Below are 27,964 nucleotides of genomic sequence, written 5' to 3' on the forward strand. Positions count from 1 at the left end.
GTGCAGAGGTCTTAATCATATTTTGTATTTGTTTACAATAAACGGAAACGTATAAGCGATATACGAGATAAGTAATCCAGGCTTGCTACCTTATTTAGGGTTTAACAATGGTTCAAAATTGTAAGTCATTCTTTTGGTTTAACGACCGTACTGTCGCGGGTTCGAGTCGCGCCAAAGACGTTCTGCTTTCAAAGCGTTTAGTGTAGCAAAAACTGCTTATTTCTGAAAATGACATCGAACTTATTATTTTTTAATTGAATAAAATTTGTCCTTAATATAGTTATAGTTTCGTAATATTTTACTATATTGTTACGCATTATGTTTTAAGTGTTTTTTAATGATAATTATTTGTCTAGAAAAGCCTAAATGTTACTAATATAGGTGATATAACGTCATTTGACATATGCTTAAAAACACTTACAACAAAAAAACAATTTAGCTTTATAATATACAATTGATACAAAAAATCATTTTTTTTAAAATTTGAAAACATAAAATTTTACATATATTTAATCTTTATTTTATCGCAGTTCAAATGACGCTGACCACGTGGTCACTTATTATATAAATTGATGACGTTTATATCCTTCCTGTGAAAAGGTAAAATTTATTTTTTACTAAATTAAAGACTCGTGTGGTTAATTAATTAGAATATTAGACTTAAACATATGGGAAAAAGTGTGGGGCTCAGGCTGAGTGTAATTATTTATAAAATGACATAGAATATCTATATATAAATTTACGTCGAAATTTATATAGAAAGCGTATTGAAAAATGGGGTTATATCGCGATATATAAACCGTAGTAACTTTAGAAAAAATAAAAGTTTTAATATATTACATTAGCGTTTTTAACATTTTATTTACAGATTGTTAAAATGTTAGACTATTTATAAATAATTTTATATAAAAAGCGTATTAAAAAAAGGGTTATAGCGCATATTGTAAACCGTAGTTTCTTTAGGAAAGATAGGAATTTTATAATATATGAGCCATTTTTACATTTTTTACAGATATTTTATACATTACTTTACAGAATATCGAAAATTTAATTTATTAGCCGTGTGTTTAAAAAAGAACATCCTTTTTACAATTTTTATTTTGTATAGGAAGTTATACAACCGTGATGGACAAACATATTGCTTTTGAGACTGACGTTAAAAAAGTTAACCCAGTCTTTTAGGCTTTATAAAGTAAGTGTTATCCTTTTAGTTGTGTTAAAGAGTTGAATAGTTCAATGGGATTTATCCAAGCAAAATAGATTGCTTTAAATCTTTATAGCAAATTTAAATAAATATCAATCTTGTTTTTTAAAAAAACTTACTTAAGTGTGCATTTTAACAATATTAAAGTTATATAGTAAATTACAAAGTAGTCAATCTTATAAACTAGCAAAGTTATATTTAAAAATTACATTTTTAAACTGAATTATCGCAAATAATTTTTGTTTACAAATATAAACAAGATGAATGCAATCAAATAATTGTAACAGGTTGTTGATTGTTATTTAATCTTTGTATACTGACGTTATTTCCGTGTATATCTTTATTTGTTTGCAATTAACACCAATTTATATGATTCATTCTACGCGTTAAGGGTATATAACATACATCTGTTATATCTAAACAATTTTAGCTTATTAGAAATAATTATATAAAGAAATTAATAAGCATGTGTTCTTAAGTAATTGTATATATAATTAGAAAAGATGAATAATAAGGATGTTATAGTGAATCTATTTGGTTAGGATACGTATACCTAAGAGCGTTTAAACAGAAAGAATTTATTAATAATCATTTTTGTTTTTTTTTATCTAAAATTGCAATTAGGACATTTACATTTTATTTAGTTATTAAGGGAATACTATAGTATTAATTGATTATATTTTTTGTATTTGTATTTAGATATTCTAAAGAAAAGGATTGCGCATACAATGCATAAGATTAGGTGCATATATCTCTTTGTGATGCTTCTACAAATAACCAATATTAAAGGATATAATATTGAAATTGAAGATGAAGTTTCAGAGTTTCTTGCACCAAGAACTTACAATAATGATACAGGATACTTTGGTTACGAAATTTTAACAACAGATAGAGCAGAAACGAGGTAAATTCGTATTGTTTTTTGCTAATTTAAAGCCTTGAAGATACAAAGTTTAACTCGTAATAATGTAATGGTATAATAAGTAATGAGTCTATAAAGTTAATACAAAACAGACTTTATTATCATAATTTGTGCTAGTTGACTTGGTATGTAAATGTATTGTGGTTACATTTTTTGTGTGTTATACAATTTTACTGTTAAAAGATATTATACATTTTAAGCTAAGAACTGCTCTATTAAGGTTATTGCATTAAAATGATGCTAGTTTGAAACTTTTGTTGTATGGAAAATATAACAAGACAATAGATGTTGTTTATATACTAATTGGTATTTTAACATACAACTAAACTACGATTTTTCTATATATTATATTTTTACTTTATAGGACATGTAGACGTATATGTTAAGGCTTTAATTAAAAGAAGCTGATTTAGAAATAGTATGAATTAAAATTTAATAAACTTATTATTATATTTTAATTTTTTTTCAGATTTGTGTTTGGGTCACCACTTTATAACACCAAGACAGGGGGAACTTATCTGTGTTCCAACAACGATTCATCCTGTATCCAAACTGATCCCCTGTCTCCTCCTCTGCAAGAACACGACTCTTTTGGACTTTCCATTGCACTTCAGAATGAAGGAAATATCACTGTAAGTTTTTAAAATCACTTTTTTGAAATTAATAAAACAAAAAAAGTTTAAAGTAAAAATTGCAACTTTAAATCGTTATGTATAAGCATAAAATTAATTGTTTTAGACCTATTCATATAGCATGCATAAAACAATTACTAATAATAACTAAGAGCAATAACTAAAATGTTTACAAAAAGCAAAATTAAAATTTCGAAAATCTAAAAAAATATTTTTAAATTTTTTCAAGTTTTAATTTAAAATTTTAACTTTTTAAAGGTGTGCACTCCATTAAGACCTAATATATGTGATGGGACAATACTTCAACTCGGCTATTGTTATACTGGAACTGAATATGGAAAAGAATGGAGTAATGACTCATTGATTGAAGTTGCTGGTAAGATTAAATGTCTTTAAATAAATAAACATGTGTAAGTACCTTGTAATGTAGAACAAAGTCAATTTAATGATTTGAAACATGCCAAAAGTATTAATGTTTACATAAAGGTTTTAAGTATGTTATGGCATGGTCACCAAACCCACTATACAAAATTTAAAATGTTTAAGTGGCGCGAAAAATTGCTGATTAAATTTTTGCTGCTCCAATGTTGAAATGTTTAACACTTTCTATAGATCACACATTACCAGATTTATAAATGACACGGCGTCTAATAAACCTAGCCTACGATTTAGACATTTAAACAGTTGCATTTTAAAAACCTGTTTTACCAACATTTTAGTCTGTCCTGAGTTTACCCTTGATATTATATTTGTGCTCGACGGTTCAAACTCTGTTTATCTTGCTGGGTTTGGAAACGGGTCCGAATTTCAGAGGATAAAAAACTGGGTGTTAGCTTTGACCGAATTATTTGATATAACACCCAACGGAACGACCCATGTTGGAGTTATACAGTATTCGTAAGTCTTGTCGTTTGAAATTTTTTGAGTAATGCTAAGAAAAATTGATGAATTAATTTGTCTAGTTTAATACATGTCAAAGTTATGTAAATATCACATCTGTTTTTATAATTCCAAAAATTTGAGTTGTTTTCTTATGCAAAATAAAATCGATTTTTGCTTCAAAAAACTCTTTTTGGTTTGGGGTCTAATTTAATTTTTTAACTATAGGAGCCGAACTTCTGTTGATGTTGAAATAGAACTTGGACAATATCAACGAGAAGTTTTCATAGTAAGATTTAAAAAATCTTTGTTGTGTAAAATATTGTATAATTATTTTTGTTGTAAAACTGTTAAAACTGTTTGATAAAAGTTTTATAATATTTAAGATTAATACAAAATGCCATTTTCAAAATTTAATTAAATTTTTTTAACACATTTTCAAACTTTAGTTAAATTTTTTTAACACATTTTCAAACTTTAGTTAAATTTTTGTATTTAAAAAAAAACAGAATTCTGTGGAGAATATTCAACAGTCTCGTGGGGCAACTTACATTGCGTTAGCTTTAGGTTTGGCGGCGGCAGAGTTTCAGAAAAGTCCAAGACTCAATGATACTTACAACTCACAAGTTTTGATTCTACTCACCGACGGATTGTAAGTTTTTTTTTGTATATTTCTTTATCTTTGATGTGGGAAAGTCGAATGTGCGACCTAAACATAAAGTAACATCAGTTACTCCGACCCAGTCTCGAGTTGCCTGTGGCAGTTTGGGATATTATAGATTATAATTGCCCGATAATTATGCTGCTGATTCAGTGCTGGCTCAGCAGGAGTTTATATCGTTTATAGCGCCTTACTCAAGGGCGCTACAGCATATAAGTAGTGGGGATTGAACCCACGACCTCATGTAGTGTAGCAAGTGTTCTTCCACTACACCACCGGTTCAATTCTTATTGAATTCTTACAATCAATGATTAATGCTTGCAGTTCATTACAACAACTATACTTACTTTTATATAATATGAACTATTAAGCTTAATATTTTTTACCATACTTAAATTACCTACTATTTATTAATCATCATCGGTTTATATATTTTATGATATATTTATTAAATTAGTTTAACTTTAACACTTTTTTTTATTTTATTAAAATTGCAAAATCGGTTGTGGCTCTGGACTAACTTAATTTTAATGCAAAACTTTTTATAATAGTTGGTTTGTAATTTTTTTAGTGTGTTGATGTGCTCGTTAAGTATAAGAGTTTTATTAGTAACTTTTTATAAAAAATGCTCAATGTTTTAAAATAAATTTTTACTTTACTTACAGAGCAAATGACAGATCAGAATTACCTGCAGAATCAGCATACGTTAGGTCCCTTAACATAACCCCAATTGCTGTAGGAGTTGGTGTAGTTCCTGGACCTTCTACCGTTCGTGAACAATTACAGGCAAGTTTAAAATAACCTTAATATTTAATTACTTTTTTTGATGTAGATGGACTTTAAAAAGTAACTAGGGTAATCTATATAGTCTTAGGTCGAATGCGCGACCTAAACATAGAGTAACATCAGTTACTCCGACCCAGTCTCGAGTTGCCTTTTGCAGTTTGGAATATTATAGATTATAATTGCGCGATAATTATCCTGATTAAGTGCAGGCTTAGCAGGAGTTTTTACCGTTTATAGCGCCTCACTCAAGGGCGCTACAGCATGAGAGCGGTGAGAATTGAACCCACGACCTCATGATGGTGTAGCAAGTGTTCTTACCACTACTCCACACTGCCAGTATTTTAACTCTTTAGTGGTAAAAAATTGGGTCGATATGGCTAGGTTTTCGAATGCATGTTTTGCAAAGTTTTAAGAATTCGTTAAAAAAATATAAACTTGTCCTTAGACGATTGCAACAGGAGAAATAGGGAATGATGAAAGAGTTTATCAAATTTTAAATTTCAACGATTTAGCGACAATTGTGGAGTCAATATTTCAAGTTATTGAAACTGCTTCTTTAGAAGGTATAGCTCTCTCGTGCAATAATGTGAAATCTATTTAAATATTTATATATGTAATAACATTTAATTTTTGACATGATTTGCAATATTAAAACTTTATTTTTATTTTTTTAATTTTATTTTTTATTTTTTTTTCATTTTTTTCAACTGTTTTTTTATTTAATTTAAAACTTTTGTTACAATAAGTGTTTAACTTTATTGTTTTTACAGGCACTGAGGTGGGATTATCAGGTGTCGCCAATGAGCTCAGATATTCCGAAATCGGATTTTCAGCATTATATACTAAGGTACAAAAGTTTGTTAAATTTAGTATTTTTCCTTTCTTTTTATCTCTTCAATCTTTCCTTCCTTAAGTTTAAATGCGAAATGCTCGACATGCGAAACGCAATTTATTTATAAACTTTTGAAGTATTTACAACACATCAGAAAAAATTCAGTAACCTAAAATAAGAGAAGGGTCACAAGTTTTAGTTGGGCAAGTGATCTTTTAAGTTATTATTAGATTTGCATTAAAACTAGATCACTTCTTAAGCATCGGCTAAAGCGATATACAAATAGGATTTTCGGTACTGTATTAATCACTTCAGGAATATGTTATTGTTAGATACTTGGTTTGTATTTTAACACAACGTTACATCCGCAGTTGTATATGTATTTACATTGCATCATTATTCACTAACTAAAGCAGGATGATTTAGTTAAACCTTTCTTAGGACAAATTATTTCTGACGTCAATTCAACAATGCATGTAAGAAAATGAGTTGACTAGAAGTGCATTTACTTAAGTAAAGGTTACCAAAAAAAGAGTAGGTTACAAGATAGATAAGGTTAAGTTAACGGAGCTTTAGAGTTCGATAAAATAGAAGCGCTTAGAAACTAAGTACTTTATACTTTACTTACAAAAAGACTAAAAATTGTACAGCCATATACCACTAGAAAATTCAAGATCAAAACTTTTGGAAGGAACATTAGGTTTAAATGTTTTATCAAATTTTTATAACATTGCTTTTTGTGACGTTACAAGTCACGTGTGCTTACGTCACAAATATAGAAACAAGAGGTGAAATCCAGATGATAAAACCTTCTTCACACATAAATAATCAATCAAGTTATTTCGGATATGATATTGGAATAACAAATATAGAAGAACCAAGGTAAGTGACAATTTGTGAATGGAGTTGTGGATTTTAATTTAACAACATTTATTATTTAAAAGTTTAAATAAATATTAGGTTAGGTTAGCTTCTTTGAAAACTTCTGTAACTCAACTCTAAAACTGGCTTATAATTTCTTATTTACCTTTTGTCTGCAATTGAATGGAGGTTCTGTTGTTTTTATCAGATTTATTTTTGGAGCTCCACTAAGACAAGAAAAAACGGGAGGAATTTATTTGTGCTCCAATAACGAGTCCTCGTGTGTTCAAAGTAACCCAATGGTTCCTCGGTTAGAAAGGGAAGACTCTTTTGGACTCTCTGTCGCTCTTCAGAATGGAGGAAACGTCATTGTTAGTTAAACCTTTGTATTTGCATAATTTTTTTAATATTTTATTTTTTTAGATTTAAATTTGTGAAAGTTTTTTTTATTTAATCAAATAAATTTTTTTTTAACCTTTTTTTTTTAATTTTTTTTTTTTTAATTTTTTTTTAAAACCTTTTTATCAAATTTTTATTAAGGCCTGTGCACCTTTACGAGCAACCTACTGCGGTAACATATTAACTGGACTTGGATATTGCTACAAGAGTGAAAACTTTGGGCAAACTTGGAATCCTAATTCTTTAATGGAACAACCTGGTAATTTATGTGAATACTGCTTAAGGATATTTTATTTTTATTTGCATAACTATTTATGCCATGTTACATTTCATAAAAAAAACAATCGACAATAATCACAACACTTGAGGTCGTGGGTTCAATCCCCATTGATCTCATCCTGTAGCGCCCTTGAGTAAGGCGCTATAAACGGTATGAACTCCTGCTGAGCCGGCACTTAATCAGCAGCATAATTATCGAGCGATTATAATCTATAATATCCCAAACTACCACAGGCAACTCGAAACTGGGTTGGAGTAACTGATGTTACTCTATGTTTAAGTTGCGCATTCGACTATCCCACATCGAGGATGAAGATATATACAAAAAAAAATTAAGCAATAAACGTATTTATAAACTTTTTTTTTTTAATTTTTCTAAACAGAATTTTGTAATAATAAAGCATTATTTTGTTCAAGTTTGCAACATTTCCTCTCGGAGTGTTGAAATCTTATTCGTGGTCGATGGTTCGAACTCAATTTTTCGAGACAATCCTGAAAACTTCAACATTACAAAAGATTGGATTAATGACGTTGTTTCAAGATTTGATATTTCTCCAGGTGGCTCAGCATCAGTTGGAGTTATACAATATTCGTAAGTAAAAGATTTCAGATTTTTGGATTAAAACATTTGGTGTAAAGCTGCACTTAAACCATGCTTTTACTTCTAGCATGGCGCTTAAAGATAGTCAAACACGTTAAACTTTTATATAAGGGTAATAATAATGTCAAGTTTTGTTACTATCTAAATATGTGTTTGATCAAACTTATCAGTTTTATTTACTTTTATTTTGACAGAGCTGATTTTCAAATTCGTGTAGAGGTACCTCTTGGTCAATTTAGTTCTCAGCAACAATTTACGGTAAGCTTCTTAACTAGTAAAAGGTAAAATAAACTTTAGCTACAATATTTTACAGTCTCTTGTTTATTTAAAACACACCAAGTTACGTTTTTGTAATATTTCTTCGATAAAATTTTCATTACTATTGTTTAATAAAAAAATAATAATAAAATTATTTATAACAATATATAAGAATACTTAAAAAGTTTTAGATATAAATTCAGTAATTTGATTTCAGGATGCCTTGATACCTATTGTACAATTTCGTGGCTCTACCTTTACTGGAATTGCGTTACAACTGGCAGTTGATATATTTTTAAACTCAACTCAACATAGAGATCCCAACAATGATCAAGTTATTGTTTTGCTAACAGACGGAACGTAAGTTTATTAATTAGGTGTAAATATATATAACTTGATTATTTAGTAAAAGCTTGTTGGATAACTTTATAAAAGGACTAGTTGTTGTTTGCTGGGATACAGTTACTTTTTGGAACACTTTTTTGCAATTGTTGTCGTTTTTTTGTATAGAAAAGCTTTTTATTTAAGAAAGGCTTTTATTTTAGGGTGATGTAGATGATTTTTGTTTAAAAATTGAATATCTAAAAAAAAATTTACCTGGTAAAGTTTTGCTGCTCTAAAATAGTATAAAAAATAAAAAAAATAATTTTATAAATATTTTTTAAATATAAAATTGTGCATCAAATTTTAAATTATTAACTTTTTACTGCTAGAGCCAACGATGGTCCAGTGTTGCCAAATAAATCTGAAATAATTCGAGATAACAATATCACACCTATTGCGATAGGGGTCGGGGATATGGTAGAATTAGAACAATTACAGGTAAATATGGATAAAAATTAGATGATAATATTAGTAGTAATGTTAGTTGAACCTATTAATTAAAAAAATATAAAAAATATTTTTAGTGATAGGTTACTTTTTAAAAACATGTTTTTTGTATGTATTTTTATCCTTGATGTAGAAAACTCGAATACATGACCTAAACATAAAGTAACATCAGTTACTCCAACCCAGTCTCGAGTTGACTGCGTCAGTTTGGGATATTATACATTATAATTCCCCGTTAATCTGCTAATAAAGCACAGCAGGAGTTATAGCGTTTTCAACGCCTTACTCAAAGGCGCTACAGCATCAGTGGAGATTGGACCCACGACCTCATGTGTGGTGTAGCAAGTGTTCTTACCACTACACCACGCTGCCGGTAAAATAAAAAAATCTTTCAAAAATAATTAAAAATTATATAGAAGTGGGTTATAACTTATATAAATGATTATTATTTGTATTTTAAGATTGTAGCGAATGGAATGGCAGGAAATAATACTCGGGTGTTTTTGATCGATGGTTTCAACGATTTAACTTCGATAATTGGACAACTTTTCGTCGAAATACAAGCTGCATCATTAGAAGGTTTAACTTTTATCAATTTGTCATTTTTTTAAATTTTTTTTTTTTATCAAAATGCAATTTTTTTTTAGGAAGGTTCAACTTTTGTTAGTTGGTTATACTATTTTTTATATATTTCTTATGATTTTTTTCTGTTGTTAGATTGCTTTTTTTAAAAAAACTAATAATGTATTTTACTCTGCTTCTTTTTTAATAATTTAGATGTGACATTTTATTGTGCAATAGCTAAACTTTGTCGCCTTTTTATTTTACAGGAACTGATGTAGGAATTACTGGCGTTGCAAACGAATTAAGATTTTCACAAACTGGTTTTGATGCTACTTACGGGCAGGTAACAATTGCAATTATTGTAAAATATTTTTTAATTTTTTTTTGTTAAATATTCTTTCTTTTTTTCTTTCGACACATTATAGTTGTAAGCTAAATGCAAAAAAACAACGCTAAATACGTCCGAATATTATTTCTAGGTTAAAACAAATAACTTTTAAGCTGCATTAAGAAAGTAATTTGAAACAAATTTTTAGGGCATCAATAATTAGTGTTAGGTATTTGTTAATATACATAAAATTTAAAAAATAATTTGCGAGGATAACTTTAAAAAAAAATTACGAATTAATTGAGTTGGAAACACTCTAGGGAAAGTACCCATTTTCTGTTAAAAAAATTTAAAGGAAATGCAACGTGGAAAAGGAAATAGATTTAATTTAAAAATAAACAATTTTAGATCAGAAAAATTACAAAATATTGTTGTTATTTAGCAAGAGTACGGTATAGCTTAAATGCGTGCTGTTAAAGTTAGGTTTTAGGCACTTTAAGAATGTGGTTTACAAGAAAATCAAAATGGAATGTAGTGCTAGTTTACTTCTTAAGTCTTGCCGGATTTCTTCTATTTATAAAGGTTGGTTCTTAGTTTTTAATGTCAATAAAGTATACAAAGAAATATGCTTTAATTTTCTGATGTTTTCCAAAAAAACAAGTTGTAGTTTTAAGCTAAAAATTACACAATTTAAATTTTATTTTCTTTATATACATATATTGGGTTTGGTGACCATGCCATAACATACTTAAAATCTTTATGTAAACATTATTACTTTTGGCATGTTTTAAATCATTAAATTGATTTTGTTGTAATATTAAATTTATATCGTATTTATTATTTACTTTTATCAATGTGCGAAAAAACAAAAAAAATATATATATATATTAAAGTAAAATTAGTGCCTTGAGTTTTTTTTTTTTTTTTAAATTAGTGCCCTGAGATTAAAAAAAATGAGTAATTTAAATTTTTAACATATTTATATAAATTTTACAATTTAGGGGTTTTTTCCTATGAAGCCAGTTAACGAAAACCAATCTTCATTTAACAATATTCCTCCAATCCCAGTTAATAAAGAGATTACAACTCAACTTATTAATGAAGAGTTTAAAGTGCCTAAAACTTACGGTACATGTAGTTTTAAATAAAAAAATTTGAAAATATTGTTGTATCATTTCACCATGACAGCATGGTGTAGTGGTAAGAACCCTTGCTACACCACACATGAGGTCGTGGGTTCATTCCCCACTGCTCTCATGTTGTACCGCTCTTGAGTAAGGCGCTATAAACGGTATAAACTACTGCTGAGCCAGCACTTCAGTATAATTATTGGGCGATTATAATCTATAATATTTCAAACTGCCACAGGCAACTTGAGACTGGGTCGAAGTAACTTATGTTACTCTATGTTTAAGTCGTGCATTCGACTTTCTCACATCAAGAATAAAGACATATACAAAAAAAAAATTTAATTGTCTATTTAAAATTATAAAATAGATTTTGTCTTTTATTCAATTGCATTGTTTTGATTATATATTATATGCCTTAACATAGTTCTAAAAACTAATACTATTTTTTCTTTAAAGATGGAGTCACAAAAATATCGTCGCAGTACAAAAAACTTGTTTTAACGTTGGTCGACGCAATGACAATAGACTTTGCATTTGGAGCGAAGCATAAAAATGACATGCCATTTTTACATAGTTTAATTAAACAAGGACATAGTCAATCTTTTATTTCTATTGCTAATGCACCAACTGTTACAATGCCAAGAATTAAGGTAAAAAATTAAATTATGTTTAATGTACAGTTTAGTTTTATTTTCCATTTTAAGCATTGTAACTTAATTAAGCATAAATATAGCACATTTTTTGTATAGGCTATATCTTTATTCTTGTAAGGGAAGGTCTCGAGTTGCCTTTGGCAGTTTAGGAATCTATGGGTTATAATTGCTCAGTAATTATGCCCTGTATAAGTGCTGGCTCAGCGGAGTTCAAACCGGTTATTACGCCTTACTCAAGGGCGTTACAGCATAAGAGCAGTGGGGATTGAACCCACGACCTCATGGTGTTGTAGCAAGTGATCTTACCGCTACACCACGCTACCCGTTACTACACCACGCTGCCGGTACATTACAGAAGACATTGCCATAAAATTTAATTTAAAATTGGCAATTTAAAGAATTAAATTAATAATAAATATAAATATTTTTTTATTTTAATAATAAAAATATTAAATTTTTTTAGGCTTTAACCACTGGCAGTTTACCAGCTTATATTGATATAATCTTAAATTTGGAATCAGCACAATTAAAAGAGGACAACATAGTAAATGGGTTGAATAAAAGTGGGAAAAAGTTGTTGTTTTACGGTGACGACACATGGTTAAAACTATTTCCTGATTCATTTATAAGAAAAGAAGGAGTCACATCTTTTTTTGTTAAAGATTACACAGAGGTATTTGGTGAAGTTTGTTCTTATTTTTATTGTTAGATAATTGACACTATAGGCCTATAACAGGCTTACCCAAATCTTGATGTAATTTTCTAAATACTACTGCGTTATATTGTTAGTATTATGACTGTAAAGCACTTGCACTGATATTAATCATACAACCTTATGCGGTGGCTAGTGACTTTTATTATTCCATTACATGCTCTGTTTGATAGTTCTTTAGTCTGATGTTTTTTAGCTAAACTTTTACTAAATTCTATTTATTGTGTTTAGAATTAATTATTTTTGCTGTTATTAAATGTCATTTGCTGATATTATTGCTGTTATTAAAAATTTCATTTTTTTAACTGTTAATGTTTTCCTTTTACTTTAAATTATTTATAAAAAAAAATTAATTACAAATTGTTACATATTTCCAGGTTGATCAAAATGTAACTCGAAACTTAGATGTTGAACTACACAAGAACAAGGACTGGCAAGTGTTGATATTACACTATCTCGGTCTTGATCATATCGGTCACTTAGTTGGTCCCACTTCCACTCTAGTTCCAACTAAACTTAAAGAGATGGATTCTGTTATTAAATCAATTTACAATTCGCTCAAAGTAAGTTTATTTTCTTATTTATTTATTTCTTTACATCATAGTTAACATATGATGTTGTGGTACTTTAAAAGATAATGTTGCATATTAAAGTTATGTTACTCAACTCTAGGGAGGCTACATTTTATGTTTGCTGCCTTACTGCTGCACATTTTCTAAGTGTGTGTTTATAATAATAAATTAAGCATGGCATGTAAAATAAACTATAAGGTGAATATTAAACTGACAATATTACAAGGAAAAAAAGGTCCTTGGGTTCGATCTTCACTGCTCATTGCTTATACTGTAGTGCCCTTGAATAAGGTGCTATAAACAGTATGAACTTCTGCTGAGTCAACACTTAATCAGCAGTTTATAAATATCAAGCAATCATAATCAACAATATCAAAACTGCTAAAGGCAACCTAAGACTGGGTAAGGTTGTGAAGTCAATTTTGTAACATCTTTGATAAAAAAACAGTCGATGCTACCCTGTGTTAAGATTGGAAAGTTGGTCTTTTTAAATCAAAAATTTATAAATAATCTAAAAAATGATATGTTCACCAATTGATTTAATTTCTTTTTTTACAGGAAAACGAGTTGTTGGTGTTAACTAGTGATCATGGTATGGGAGTTGGAGGAAGTCATGGGGGAACCACCCATCCAGAGACTCACACCCCCCTTGTGTTTTTAAGCCCCAGTATTAGGCAAGAAACAAACAGGTAAGTTTATAAAAAAATTATGTTTTTTAACCTGGTTATTAAATTGACTGTTTGGTCTGGTATTTAAATATAATTGGTGTTTTTGGTCTGGTATTTAAATATGATTGGTGTTCACATTTTTTTTTTTTTTTTTGCATTTTTTAAGGATTAGATTCTTGGTTATCACTTTGTTTTATTTTAATTGTTAATGTTAGATCACCAACTTTACATTTTAAACAAAAAAGATCCTATTTAATACATTTAGTTTAATTAGCTTTGACTTTGCAGCAATGAAAATTGAACATAATATATTTAGCTACATGACAGCCATGAGAATCAAACTTAGTACTTCTTTTTAAAGATACACGTTGCATCATTTTATTTTTTTGGCAATATTTAAGTATGCATTTTTATTGCCAGGTTAAAGGAAGATTTACCTGTTGTAGAACAAGTGGATTTTGCCTCAACTGTATCTATATTAATGGGAATTCCAATACCATCTAACTCAATTGGAAAACTTATTTATGATGCTCTAAATGTAAGTAGTAAAAAAGCTTTTTTTAAAAAGATAAAGTTTTTAACTAGCAAATGGTTAAGGACCTTTTTTAATTACCAGTTATGTTTTTATTATTGTTTAATGATCCTTTCATGTTTATTAATTTTTTTTAAAGATTTTGTCTAAAGAAGACAAACTGCATAGTTTACAATACAACTGCCAACAACTACTAAGTGTTGCTTCGTTATCAAGCAAGTTTGTTCATCTGCTAGATGGCAGTAAAGATAGCCCTTTATCAAACTATAGGTAAGTCCTTAATAGCTGTGCGGTAGTGTTGCAAACTGTTTAAGTCATTGAATTAGGAGTCTAAATAGTTTATATTTAATATTATAATCATTATTTGATTGGTAAAGGCAATTTAAAATAACTTTTTGTACATGTGCTATATTGGAATATTTTTTGTCTGTTTTTTTCTGATAGGGTCATTTGATGCCATCAGCTTTTTAAACTATATATATTTATTAAATAATTTTTTTCTTGTATTTTTTTAATACATATCATAATATACAAAAATGAAATAACAAAATAAATCACATAAAAATCAAGATAAATTTGAATCAAAATATAAAATTTTACAAATCATTAAATTTGAATCAAAATATAAAATTTACAAATCATTATAATAGCAATTGTATTCCTAAAACATAAAAAACACATCAAGACAGCTAAAAGCTTGTAATATAAAACTCTGATACTGTATCGAAACTACTTTCTTCTGATTCTGTGTTGAAACTATTTTCTTCCGACACTGGGTTTGATTCATTTTGTTCGTTGTCAAGTTTTTTGAAACTAAGTAGTTGTGGTGCTCCGCTGTTTAAGTTTTTGAGTCTTGAGGTATATTGCGCGTCTTGATATGCAGATTGTGGGTTCAATTCTTCCTGCAGCCCTGCTTGTGGTACATCTCTTGCCGTTGTGTGAATTTCTTCTTCTGTGCGGAAAACGTCATTTCTGTCTTGGTTGTTTGTAACGATATACATTTTGAAATCATTTGGACTTTGACGATTTCTTTTTTTTTTTCTACTGCAAAAAAATGACACAAGGAAAACAGCAAATAGTAAAAAGAGACCTGCTACAATGCTGCTTACTAATATTTTACTGAAACTGCTGGGCTGTGTGTTGTAGTTTTGTAAAGTTATTTTGGGGTAATTTTGCTGTGTACTAAAGAGATGGTTTGTTGAACTTTTGGTTGTTGCGGTTGTTGCCATATTTTTGGTGGTTGTGGTCGCTATTGTAGATATGGTTGTTTTTGCAGCTATATCTCTAGTGGTTGGTATCAATGTCGTAGAAATGGTTGTATTTTCAGCCATCTTTTTGGTGGTTGCTGTTGTGGTTGTTGCCATCTTTTTGGTGGTTGATGTTAAACTTTTGGTTGTTGCTGTACTTATGGTGTTTGATGTTCTAGGTTTGGTTGTTGTTTCTGGTATGCTGTTGACTGTGGTTTTTAGTTTGGAAATACCCGTACTAGTAGTTGGATTGGAGAAGGTGTCATTCTGAGATTTGATTTTATTTGATTTAAAACACAAGACCGGTAGCTGAGCATTTTCATCATAAATATAAAATTTTTCTGTTTCAGCATTTAAAGCTAAGGTTCGGGTATAGCTGGAAATAGTATTGTTTGCTTGAATAAGATTAAGAAACCACTTTTGGGGTTTCTTATTATCCCATAATCGTTCATTGTTACTATAATCAAACTTGTATCTTATTCTGTAATATTTCTTTTCTTTCAATTCAGTACATTTCTTAAATTCTTCAACAATTTTCTCAAGTAAAGTTTGCTTCCTTATAACAGCTAGCTTAGAGTTTTTACTCTTACACAACGATATTGCATCAATATAGTTTTTATTTCCTGCGATAAACATTCCTTCACCATTTTGCGTTTGAAATTCACACATTATGTTCGTTTCTTTTGTTTCAGTATTGCCAAACTCTCAGTTGTTTTATTTTGGGTATGGCCAGCTTTGTAAAATATTTTGGTTTATATAGAAAAATTGTTGTAAAAAAAAAGATTAAAAAAAAAAGATAAAAAAAAGAAAATACCATCATTGAACTTCTTATAATCAATGACAAGTTGTGTTACTCAATTATAAACTCATTGTTAATTTTTATTTTTTAATTGCGTTTCAATGTTTTGTTTCCGTCATGCACAATCTTACAATAAGAAGGAAAGATATTTAAGCTACTTCCTTAACAATCATTTTTTTGTCGTTTTGACACAATTTTTAATATTAAAAAATATTATAAAAATATAATTTTATACCCTTTATCAAACTATAGGTAAGTCCTTAATAGCTGTCCGGTAGTGTTGCATACTGTTTAAGTAATTGAATTAGGAGTCTAAATAGTTTATATATAATATTATAATCATTATTTGATTGGTAAAGGCAATTTAAAATAACTTTTTGTACATGTGCTATATTGGAATATTTTTTGTCTGTTTTTTTCTGATAGGGTCATTTGTTGCCATCAGCTTGTAGAAACTATATATATTTATTAAATAAGTTTTTTTCTTGTATTTCTTTAATACATATCATAATATACAAAAATGAAATAAAAAAATAAATCACATAATAATCAAGATAAATTCGAATCAAAATTTACAAATTATTATAATAGCCATTGTATTCCTAAAACATAAAAAACACATCAAGATAGCCAAAAGTTTGTAATATACAACTTAGCATTTATACCAAGATAAAACAAAGAATTTATTTCTTTTTGTGAACAACTGCATAGACATCGCCAGTCTCTGATGCTGTATCGAAACTATTTTCTTCTGATTCTGTGTTGAAACTATTTTCTTCCGACACTAGGTTTGATTTATTTTGTTCGTTGTCAAGTTTTTTGAAACTAAGTAGTTGTGGTGCTCCGCTGTATAAGTTTTCGAGTCTTGAGGCATATTGCGCATCTTGATATGCAGATTGTGGGTTTAATTCTTCCTGCAGCCCTGCTTGTGGCACTTCTCTTGCCATGCTGTATATGTTTTCTTCTGTGCGGATAATGTCATTCCTGTCCTGGTTGTTTGTAACGATATTCATTTCGAAATCATTTGGACTTCGACGATTTCTCTTTTTTTTTCTACTGCAAAAAAATGACACAAGAAAAACAGTAAATAGTAAAAAGAGACCTGCTGCTATGCTGCCGACTAATATTGTACTTAAAATGCTGGGCTGTGTGTTGTAGTTCTGTGAAGTTATCTCTGGGTAATTTTGCTGTGTACTAAGGAGATGGTTTGTTGTTGTATTGAAAGTTAATGGAGTTCGACCTCCAGTTGTTTGTTGAATTTTTGTCACTTTTTCTGTTGTAGGATTTGGGGTTATTTTTCGGGTTGATGTTGGACTGTTTGCTGTTGTAGTCATTGCAATATTTTTGGTTTGTGACTTTGTTGTATATATGGCTGGACTTGTATCCATCTTTTTGGTGGTTTGAGTTGAACTTGTGGTTGTTGCCATATTTTTGGTGGTTGTTGTCACTATTGTAGATATAGTTGTTTTTGCAGCTATATCTCTAGTGGTTGGTATCAATGTCGTAAAAATGGTTGTATTTTCAGCCATCTTTTTGGTGGTTGCTGTTGTGGTTGTTGCCATCTTTTTGGTGGTTAATGTTGGGGTTGTTGCCATCTTTTTGGTGGTTGATGTTAAACTTTTGGTTGTTGCTATACTTATGGTGTTTGATGTTCTAGGTTTGGTTGTTGTTTCTGGTATGCTGTTGACTGTGGTTTTTAGTTTGGAAATACCCGTACTAGTAGTTGGATTGGAGAAGGTGTCATTCTGAGATTTGATTTTATTTGATTTAAAACACAAGACCGGTAGCTGAGTATTTGCATCATAAATATAAAATTTTTCTGTTTCAGCATTTAAAGCTAAGGTTCTGGTATAGCTGGAAATAATATTGTTTGCTTGAATAAGATTAAGAAACCACTTTTGGGGTTTCTTATTATCCCATAATCGTTCATTGTTACTATAATCAAACTTGTATCTTATTCTGTAGTATTTCTTATCTTTTAATTCAGTGCATTTCTTAAATTTTTCAACAATTTTCTCAAGTAATATTTTCTTCTCTATAACCGCTAGCTTAGAGTTTTTATCCTCACACAACTCTATTGCTTCATAATAGTTTTTATCTTCTGCGATAAACATTCCTTCACCATTTTGCGTTCGAAATTTGCACATTATGTTATCTTTCCTTTGTTTCAGTATTGCCGTACTCTTAGTTGTTTTATTTTGGGTATGGCCTGCTTTGTAAAATATTTTGGTTTATATAGAAAAATTGTTGAAAAAAAAAGATTAAAAAAAAAGAAAATACCATCATTGAATTTCTTACAATCAATGACAAGTTGTGTTACTCAATTATAAACTCATTGTTAATTTTTATTTTTTAATTGCGTTTCAATGTTTTGTTTCCGTCATGCACAATCTTACAATAAGAAGGAAAAGATATTTAAGCTACTTCCTTAACAATGTTTTTTTTGTCCTTTTGACACAATTTTTAACATTAAAAAATATTATAGAAATATAATTTTATACCCTTTATCAAACTATAGGTAAGTCTTTAATAGCTGTGCGGTAGTGTGGCAAACTGTTTAAGTCATTGAATTAGGAGTCTAAATAGTTTATATATAATATTATAATCTTTATTTGATTGGTAAAGGCAATTTAAAGTAACTTTTTGTACATGTTCTATATTGGAATATTTTTTGTTTGTTTTTTCTGATATGGTCATTTGTTGCCATCAGCTTTGTAGAAACTATATATATTTATTAAATAATTTTTTTCTTGTATTTTTTTAATACATATCATAATATACAAAAATGAAATAACAAAATAAATCACATAATAATCAAGATAAATTTGAATCAAAATTTACAAATTATTATAATAGCAATTATATTCCTAAAACATAAAAAACACATCAAGACAGCTAAAAGTTTGTAATATACAACTTAGCATTTATACCAAGAAAAAACAAAGAACTTATTTTTTTTTGTGAACAACTGCATAGACATCGCCAGTCTCTGATGCTGTATCGAAACTACTTTCTTCTGATTCTGTGTTGAAACTATTTTCTTCCGACACTGGGTTTGATTTATGTTGTTCGTTGTCAAGTTTTTTGAAACTAAGTAGTTGTGGTGCTCCGCTGTATAAGTTTTCGAGTCTTGAGGCATATTGCGCATCTTGATATGCAGATTGTGGGTTCAATTCTTCCTGCAGCCCTGCTTGTGGCACTTCTCTTGCCATGCTGTAAATGTCTTCTTCTGTGCGGATAATGTCATTCCTGTCCTGGTTGTTTGTAACGATATTCATTTCAAAATTATTTGGACTTTGACGATTTCTTTTTTTTTTTCTACTGCAAAAAAATGACACAAGAAAAACAGTAAATAGTAAAAAGAGACCTGCTGCTATGCTGCTTACTAAAATTGTACTTAAAATGCTGGGCTGTGTTTTGTAGTTTTGTGAAGTTATTTCTGGGTAATTTTGCTGTGTATTAAGGAGATGATTTGTTGTTGTATTGAAAGTTAATGGAGTTCGACCTCCGGTGGTTTGTTGAATTTTTGTCATTTTTTCTGTTGTAGGATTTGGGGTTATTTTTGTGGTTGGAGTTGAACTTTTTGCTGTTGTAGTCATTGCAATATTTTTGGTATGTGGCTTTGTTGTTGTAGATATGGCTGTACTTGTATCCATCTTTTTGGTGGTTTGAGTTGAACTTGTGGTTGTTGCCATATTTTTGGTGGTTGTTGTCGCTATTGTAGATTTGGTTGTTTTTGCAGCTATATCTCTAGTGGTTGGTATCAATGTTGTAGAAATGGTTGTATTTTCAGCCATCTTTTTGGTGGTTGCTGTTGTGGTTGTTGCCATCTTTTTGGTGGTTGATGTTAAACTTTTGGTTGTTGCTATACTTATGGTGTTTGATGTTCTAGGTTTAGTTGTTGTTGCTGGGATGCTGTTGACTGTTATTCTTGATTTGGAAATATCAGTACTAGTAGTTGGATTGGAAGAAGTGTCATTCTGGAATTTTATTTTATTTGATTTAAAACACAAGACCGGTAGCTCAGCATTTTCATCATAAATATCAAAGTTTTCAGCTTCAGCATTTAAAGCTAAGGTTTGGTTATAGCTGGTAATAATATTGTATGGTTGAGTAAGATTAAGAAACCACTCTTGGTTTTTCTTATTTTTCCACTCTCGTTTATTGTTACTAAAATCAAACTTGTATCTTATTCTGTAGTATTTCTTATCTTTCAATTCAGTACATTTCTTAAATTCTTCAACAATTTTTTCAAGTAAAGTTTGCTTCCTTATAACAGCTAGCTTAGAGTTTTTTTTCTTACACAACGATATTGCATCAATATAGTTTTTATTTCCTGCGATAAACATTCCTTCACCATTTTGCGTTCGAAATTCACACGTTATGTTATCTTTCCTTTGTTTCAGTATTGTCATACTCTTAGTTGTTTTATTTTGGGTATGGCCAGCTTTGTAAAATATTTTGGTTTATATAGAAAAATTGTTGTAAAAAAAAAAAAAAATTTAAAAAAAGTTTTAAAAAAAAAAATACCATCATTGAATTTCTTACAATCAATGACCACTTGTGTTACTCAATTATAAACTCATTGTTAATTTTTATTTTTTAATCGCGATTCAATGTTTTATTTCTGTCATGCACAATCTTACAATAAGAAGGAAAAGATATTTAAGCTACTTCCTTAACAATCATTTTTTTGTCGTTTTGACATTTTTTTTTTGTCCTTTTGACACAATTTTTAACATTAAAAAATATTATAAAAATGTAATTTTATAACAAAATGTTTTACTAGTTTTGAGATTGTTTTATTTTTTAATTGGAAAGATACAATAAAGACTAACTTCGTTAAATATTTCGTTTTCTTTGTGTTAGTGTTTCTTGTGTCATTTCGTATTACTTTGCCTAAGCTAAGTTATATCGGCAGCGTGGTGTAGTGTTAGAACTCTTGCTACACCACACATGAGGTCGTGGGTTCAATCCCCAATGATTTCATGCTGTAGCGCCCTTGAGTAAGGCGCTATAAACGGTATGAACTCCGGCTGAGCCAGCACTTAATCAGCAGCATAATTACCGGGCAATTATAGTCTCTATAATATTCCAAACTGCCACAGACAACTTGAGACTGGGTCGGGAGTAACTTATGTTACTCTATGTTTAAGTAGCGCATTCGACTTTCCCACATCAAGGATAAAGATATAAACAAAAAAAAAAAAATTTGATCTTAATAAATGAAAAAAAAATTATTATGTTTTGTACAAAAATACAAATTTTGTTATGATAATTTAATAGAAATTAATTTATTTTTTATATAAGGAATGGGATTCAGTTCCACAATGCTTTTTTGAACCCAGAAGATTTTCAGAAAAAGGATGATTTGTACAAAGCCGCAGAACACAACTATCTTGAATGCTCAAAAACTATTTCCAGTGAATTATCATCCAATTTAGCATCTTACAATTATGCAGAAATGGGCATGGGAATTATTATTATGTGTTTGGTAAGTGTATTAAAGTATTAGATTTTTTTTTATTTAAATTTATTCTCAATGTGGAAAGGTTAACTTGATGACTTAAACATAGAGTAACATCAGTTACTTCGACCCAGTCTCGAGTTGGCTGTGGCAGTTTGGGATATTATATAGACCATAATTGCCCGGTAATTATGCTGCTGATTAAAAGCTGGCTCAGCAGGAGTTTATACCGTTTATAGCGCCTTACTCAAGGGCACTACAGCATGAGAGCAGTGGGGACCGAACCCATTAGCTCATGTAGTGTAGAAAGTGTTCTGGCTACTACACCAAGCTGTCAATTAGTTACATGACCCCCTGTTATAGAAAACCTTGAAAATTGCCTTTTTTTTCAAGTATTTATAACATGTTTCCGTTTGTTAGGTTTTCTTTACCTGAAATCCCTTTTTGAAATAACATAAAATACCTTAAAATAACCCAATTTAAAAAGTTTTAAAGTAAAGTAAGAAATTAAATTGATTTTTAAATATTAATGTTTTAAAAAGGGTCAATAGTTTCATGTTTCCGTTTACATCATTTTTGTTAATATAAAAATAAAAAAACTTATTCAAAAAGGGTTGAATGGAGTTTGAATCTTTGTTATACGGTTTTTTATAAATTGAATTGCAAAATCACAATTAAACAAGTCTATTATGACATACAGATATATATTGTTAGCTACACAAATATTTTTTCTGTTCTTTTATATTTTAAAACTCTTTGTTTTTTTTAAATAGTGTTATAACTTATTGAATTACTCAGGAAATCATTGAAATTCAAAGTTTAATAAATATGACGTATTTCCATTTTAGAGCCACTTCTAATTAACCTTTTAAATTAAAAAATTATAATAAGTTTGTTATTGTTTAATTTCACATAAATTTTGTGTTTTTTAATATTTAATGAATAAAGTCCTAGTTTATTTGGTTCATTTTTTAAATAAAATAAACAATAATTAAATATTTTGAAACTGAGTTTATTAAAACATTAATATTAAGATGTAATATTTTTTTTTTGGTTTTCGCGCATTGATAAAAGTAAATAATAAATACGATATACAATTAACATTACAACAATGCGACGAGAAAAAATGACAAAATCAATTTAATGATTTAAAACATGTCAAAAGTAATAATGTTTACACAAAGATTCTATAGTATATTATGGCATGGTCACCAAACCCAAATATTTTATTTAAATTTAATGTTTTTTAATTTAATTTGCAATTTTGATTTTAAAATGTTAATAACAACTTAAAAATGAAAATTTTTTTAAATTCCACATTTTTTTGTTTAATTCCTATTTTAACCATTTTGTAAAAACTTTTTTTTTTTATTCAATTTTAAAATATTTTAACAACTTTTTTTTTGCATATAAATTTATCCTTGATGTGGGAAAGTCGAATGCGCGATTTAACCATAGAGTAGCATCAGTTACTCCGACCCAGTCTCAAGTTGCCTGAGGCAGTTTGTGATATTTTTGATTATAATTGCCCGATAATTATGCTGCTGATTAAGTACTGGCTCAGCAGGAGTTCATAACCGTTTATAGCGCCTTACTCAAGGGCGCTACAGCATGAGAGCAGTGAGGATTGAACCCACGACCTCATGTGTGGTGTAGCAAGTGTTCTTACCACTACACCACGCTGCCGGTATTAAAAATGTGAATTTAAATTTCCAGGGTTTATGCGGAGTTCTATACTTTTTATTCAACTTCATTTTACAATCTCTTCATCAAAACAACTTCAGCTCAAAGCCTGGCACCAAAATGTTGATTTTTATGGTCCTCGGATCATTCCTGCATCTCTCTTCACTTGCATCTAGTAGTTTTGTAGAAGAAGAACATCAAACTTGGTAATTTTTTTAGTTTTATTTAAATCGTTTTTATTTATTTAAATTCATTTTTCTATTTTTTTTAAAACATTTTTTGAAAATATTGTATTTAAAAATATAATAATATATATTTTTTTAATTAGAATGCTTAAGTTAGTTATTTTATTTTGATTTTCTATTTCTTGATAGCCCATCCTAAAGTCTGCATTTTAATCGTCATAATATGGTCACTATTTGCAACCAATATTTGCCCTTGATAATTTACTCCAGCTCCAAAAGCAATAATTTTATTTACTTTGTGAGTTTGTAAATTGGACATACCTAAAAATATATTAATATGTATATGTCGAAAAGCTCTTTTATATATAAAATTTATTCTTAAATTTTTATATTATTTTAAGAGTGTGGTGTAGTGGTAAGAACACTTTACACCACACATGAGGTCTTGGGTTCAATCCCCACTGCTCTCATGCTGTAGCGCCCTTGAGTAAGGCACTATAAACGATATGAACTCTTGCTCAGCCAGCACCTAATCAGCAGCATAATTATCGGGCAATTATATTCTTTATAATATCCCAAACTGCCACAGGCAACTCGAGACTGGGTCGGAGTAACTGATGTTAATGTATGTTTAGGTCGTGCATTCGACCTTTCCACGTTGAAGATAAAGATATATACAAAAAAAGAGTAATGGAAATTTGTTTTTTTTAGGTATTTTCTAAGTATTTCTGCTCTTCTTGGTTTATGTGTCTTAAGTGCTCAGGCTGTCAATCAAATTGAGGATAGTCCAACAGCAACAAAAACTACCGGTAACAGTTTATATGATGCACAGATTAAAGCTGACAAGGTTGGTGTTCGCTTGCGAAAAGAAACAGCATCGTGGAAATTATCTTACAACTCTGGTGGTGAAAATAAATCTGGAAACCCTGAAAATCTAAAAACAATTCCTACAATAAAGAAAGGGCGTAAAACATATAGTGGAATATATAGAATGGTTGGGCTTGGTTTAATTATGTTAATCTTGCATCGTGTTTTAAGGAATTGGAACCAAACAGGAGTTAAGCATGCAGAAGATTCTGATATCGGTAACTTTTTTATTTTATTTTTTGTTTTTTTGTATGTATCTTTATCCTCGATGTGGGAAGGTTGAATGCGCGACTTAAACATAGAGTAACATCAGTTACTCCGAACCCAGTTTTGAGTTGCCTTTAACAGTTTGGGATATTATTGATTATAATTGCTTTTATGCTGCTGATTAGGTGCTAGCTTAGCAGGAGTTTATACCGTTTATAGTGCCTTACTCAAGGGTGCTACAGCATGAGGTTAGTGGGGATTGAACCCCTGACTTCATGTGGTGTTGCAAGTGTTCTTAACCACTCCACCATGCTTCACTTCTAGTATTTTGTGTTTTTGTTTACAGAGGATTGGTTGAATCAACCTGACAACAAAACAGTCCTAACTTTGATCTCAATGTTCAGTTTGTTTGGAATTCTTTTTGTATTAGAATTACTATGCAGTGTGTTTGATATAGTAAGAACACTGTTATCAGCTTGTGCAATTGTTTATGTGTATTTGTATAGAGTACAAACTGGCTCTGTAGGATTTCAAGAAGGAAATGCAGCAAAGTAAGTATAAGAATTGCTAGTTTTTTTATTTATTTATTCTTAATGTGGGAAGGTAGACTTTACGGCCTAAACATAGAGTAACATTAGCTACCCCAACCCAGTTTTAAATTCTCTTTGACAATTTGGAAAATTTTAGATTTTTTTTTGTATATATTTTTATCTTTGACGTGGGAAATTCGAATGTGCGACTTAAACATAGAGTAACATCGGTCACTCCGATCCAGTCTCGAGTTGCCTGTTGCAGTTTGGGATATTATAGATTAAAATTGCCGATATTTATGCTGCTGATTAATAATTTTATTATGCTGCTGATTAATAATTGGCTCAGCAGAAATTTATATCATTTAAAGCACCTTACTCAATGGCTCTACAGCATGAGAGCAGTGGGGATCAAACCTAGAAACTCATGTAGTAAAGATAAGTCTTCTGAACTACACCATACTGCTGGACAAACTTAAGAATAAGCCAGTTAACTAGTCAAAATTTAGGTATTAAAAAGTAGTATTTACAAAGCTATTTTTTTTCTCAATTTTTTCAAGTTGTGATTGATATATTTAACCTATAAATTTATTTTTTGTATAAAATGGTTAAAAACAATTTGTTTGTCATTTTTCAGGGGAATCTATGAAGCAAGAATTGTCTACCTGTTTCTATTTCTTATTTTTCTTAAAGCAGTATACCACCTTATAAGCGATCATTGCTATGGTAACAACCAATCGCGAACATGCATACCTCCACGACTTTGTTGTCCAAAAACCTCGACTTCAAAGTTAAAACTTTTCGATTCGATCCAAAGTTTTGTAATTTTGTTAGCATCACTGTTATTAAGACCACACAACTTAGCAACACTGTTTTTTCATTTATGTTTGTACTGGATTGTATTCCGTTACATTTGGCCATTTTCTGTTGAGTTGTGTTCTAACTTATTAACCAAACCCTGGAAAGAAATAACCAGATTAGATAGTGGTTATTTAATTGGTCCATACCAGTCTGTGATACGATTGGTTGCTGCTTTATGGTTCGGAAAATTGGCTTATTTTAATTTGGTAAGTAAATTAAATTTAAGTGGTTTATATATAATAATTTTATGGGAAAAAAATATATAAATTTTATTTTTTTTAGGGAAATTCGAATAGTTTTGCTACTATTGATTTGTCATCAGGTTATATCGGGCTATCATCAAGTGAAGGTTTATTTAACACTGTTATCTCGATGTTTCTTGCTACTTATACAACTTATATTGGGGAAATTGTGTGGCTTACGTTATGCGTTTCAGATCTAGTGAAACTAACACAAATGGGTAGGTTAATTTATAGTTTTACTTCTCGTTATAGAATTTTTTTATATTTACTTTTATGTGGGAAGGAAATTTTTTTTTTTTTTTATATTTACTTTTATGTGGGAAGGAAATTTTTTTATATTTACTTTTATGTGGGAAGGAAAGGAAATTTAAACATAGAGTAAATCAGTTTCTCCTACCCAGTCTCAAGTTGCCTTTGTCATTTTTGGATATTATAAATTATATAATTAATTTACTGATTTAGTTTTACCATAGCAGGAGTTTATACCATTTACAGCACCTTATTGAAGGGCACTACAGCATGAGAGCAGTGGGGATTGAACCCACGATCTCATGTAGTGAAGCTAAGTGTTCTGACCACTAAACCACGCTACCGGTCTTAATGTTAATATTGTTAAAATTTCTGGGTAAAATATATTTAAAATTGATTTTTTTTACTCTAGAAATATCTGAAAACACATACAATCAACCAACGACTAACACCATTGGTTTGGTCACGTGCACACTAGCTGCATTCCGATTGGTTGCTCTTACTGTGTACGTTGCCGTAGCAACTGGTCATCGCTATCACCTTTTTGTTTGGAGCGTTTTTGCTCCAAAACTTTTGTACGAAGTTTCTGCGACTGTTGTGTTCGGTTGGGTGCTGTTTTTCGCGGTGTTACTATGGTAACGACGTTTGTATTGTTTGACGTCATTTCTAATAAATTTTTATGACGTAATTTTCGACAAAATTGTTGCTATGCCAATTAGCGGTATCCACAGTAATATGATAATGGCAGTTTACAGAATTATCACATGTGACGTCATAAGCTTCGTTGCTATGGTTATTACACGGGGTATGACGTCATTGATTGGTTGTTACTGAAAACTAACTTAAAAATACTTAACTGCGAGTCGCAATAACTTTAAACGTTGCTGTCTTGAACAAATTTTTGATAGTCGATATATTTATATGTTATTAGTAGTAGAACTTTATTTTTTATGTACTTTTCTATACAAAATTTTTATACATGGTGTAGGCAAAATTATCCAAAAAAAGTTGTATATTACTTTTATTTAGTAGATGCTATTAAGTAAGGCGCTATAAACGGTATGAACTCCTGCTGAGCCAGCACTTAATCAGCAGCATAATTATCGGGCAATTATAGTCTCTATAATATCCCAAACTGCCACAGGCAACCTGAGACTGGGTATGGGTGTTTAAGTCGCGCATTCGATTTTCCCACATCGAAAATACACAACAATTTTATATTTTTATTTTAGACTGGTTACCGTAACTGTATATATGTAACAAAATTTGTGTTTTATTACTTAAAAGAAGCTACTAGTTTTATATTTAGTGTTTTATCTGTTC

General features: G+C 29.7%; 2 protein-coding genes across 2 annotated transcripts; both read left to right on the plus strand.

The window, feature by feature from the left end:
- Positions 1-107: 107 nt before the first annotated feature.
- Positions 108-10,260, plus strand: LOC145742602 (integrin alpha-1-like). Its single transcript, XM_082560379.1, has 11 exons — positions 108-120; positions 1,904-2,108; positions 2,596-2,758; positions 3,017-3,134; positions 3,478-3,655; positions 3,866-3,926; positions 4,147-4,289; positions 4,964-5,084; positions 5,530-5,647; positions 9,976-10,052; positions 10,246-10,260. The coding sequence occupies exons 1-11, from the start codon at positions 108-110 to the stop codon at positions 10,258-10,260; spliced, it is 1,212 nt and encodes a 403-aa protein (XP_082416505.1).
- Positions 10,261-10,478: 218 nt separating this feature from the next.
- Positions 10,479-27,926, plus strand: LOC145741732 (GPI ethanolamine phosphate transferase 2, catalytic subunit-like). The gene is made up of 15 exons (XM_082559375.1): positions 10,479-10,619; positions 11,039-11,165; positions 11,624-11,817; positions 12,284-12,493; positions 12,910-13,095; positions 13,663-13,793; positions 14,193-14,310; positions 14,444-14,574; positions 21,661-21,844; positions 23,534-23,706; positions 24,397-24,770; positions 25,106-25,310; positions 25,927-26,356; positions 26,433-26,610; positions 27,054-27,926. The coding sequence occupies exons 1-15, from the start codon at positions 10,539-10,541 to the stop codon at positions 27,278-27,280; spliced, it is 2,949 nt and encodes a 982-aa protein (XP_082415501.1). The 5' UTR covers positions 10,479-10,538; the 3' UTR covers positions 27,281-27,926.
- Positions 27,927-27,964: the final 38 nt, after the last annotated feature.

The sequence above is a fragment of the Corella eumyota genome, chromosome 2, assembly GCF_963082875.1.
Source record: "Corella eumyota chromosome 2, kaCorEumy4.1, whole genome shotgun sequence".
Taxonomy (NCBI): Eukaryota; Metazoa; Chordata; class Ascidiacea; order Phlebobranchia; family Corellidae; genus Corella; species Corella eumyota.

Coding starts and splice junctions, on each gene's coding strand:
- LOC145742602 (XM_082560379.1), top strand. Junction 3,135..3,477: donor CTCATTGATTGAAGTTGCTG/GTAAGATTAAAT, acceptor CCAACATTTTAG/TCTGTCCTGAGTTTACCCTT. Junction 5,085..5,529: donor CCGTTCGTGAACAATTACAG/GCAAGTTTAAAA, acceptor ACTTGTCCTTAG/ACGATTGCAACAGGAGAAAT.
- LOC145741732 (XM_082559375.1), top strand. CDS start 10,539: ATGTGGTTTACAAGAAAATCAAAATGGAATGTAGTGCTAGTTTACTTC. Junction 23,707..24,396: donor GAAGAAGAACATCAAACTTG/GTAATTTTTTTA, acceptor TGTTTTTTTTAG/GTATTTTCTAAGTATTTCTG. Junction 26,357..26,432: donor AATTGGCTTATTTTAATTTG/GTAAGTAAATTA, acceptor TATTTTTTTTAG/GGAAATTCGAATAGTTTTGC.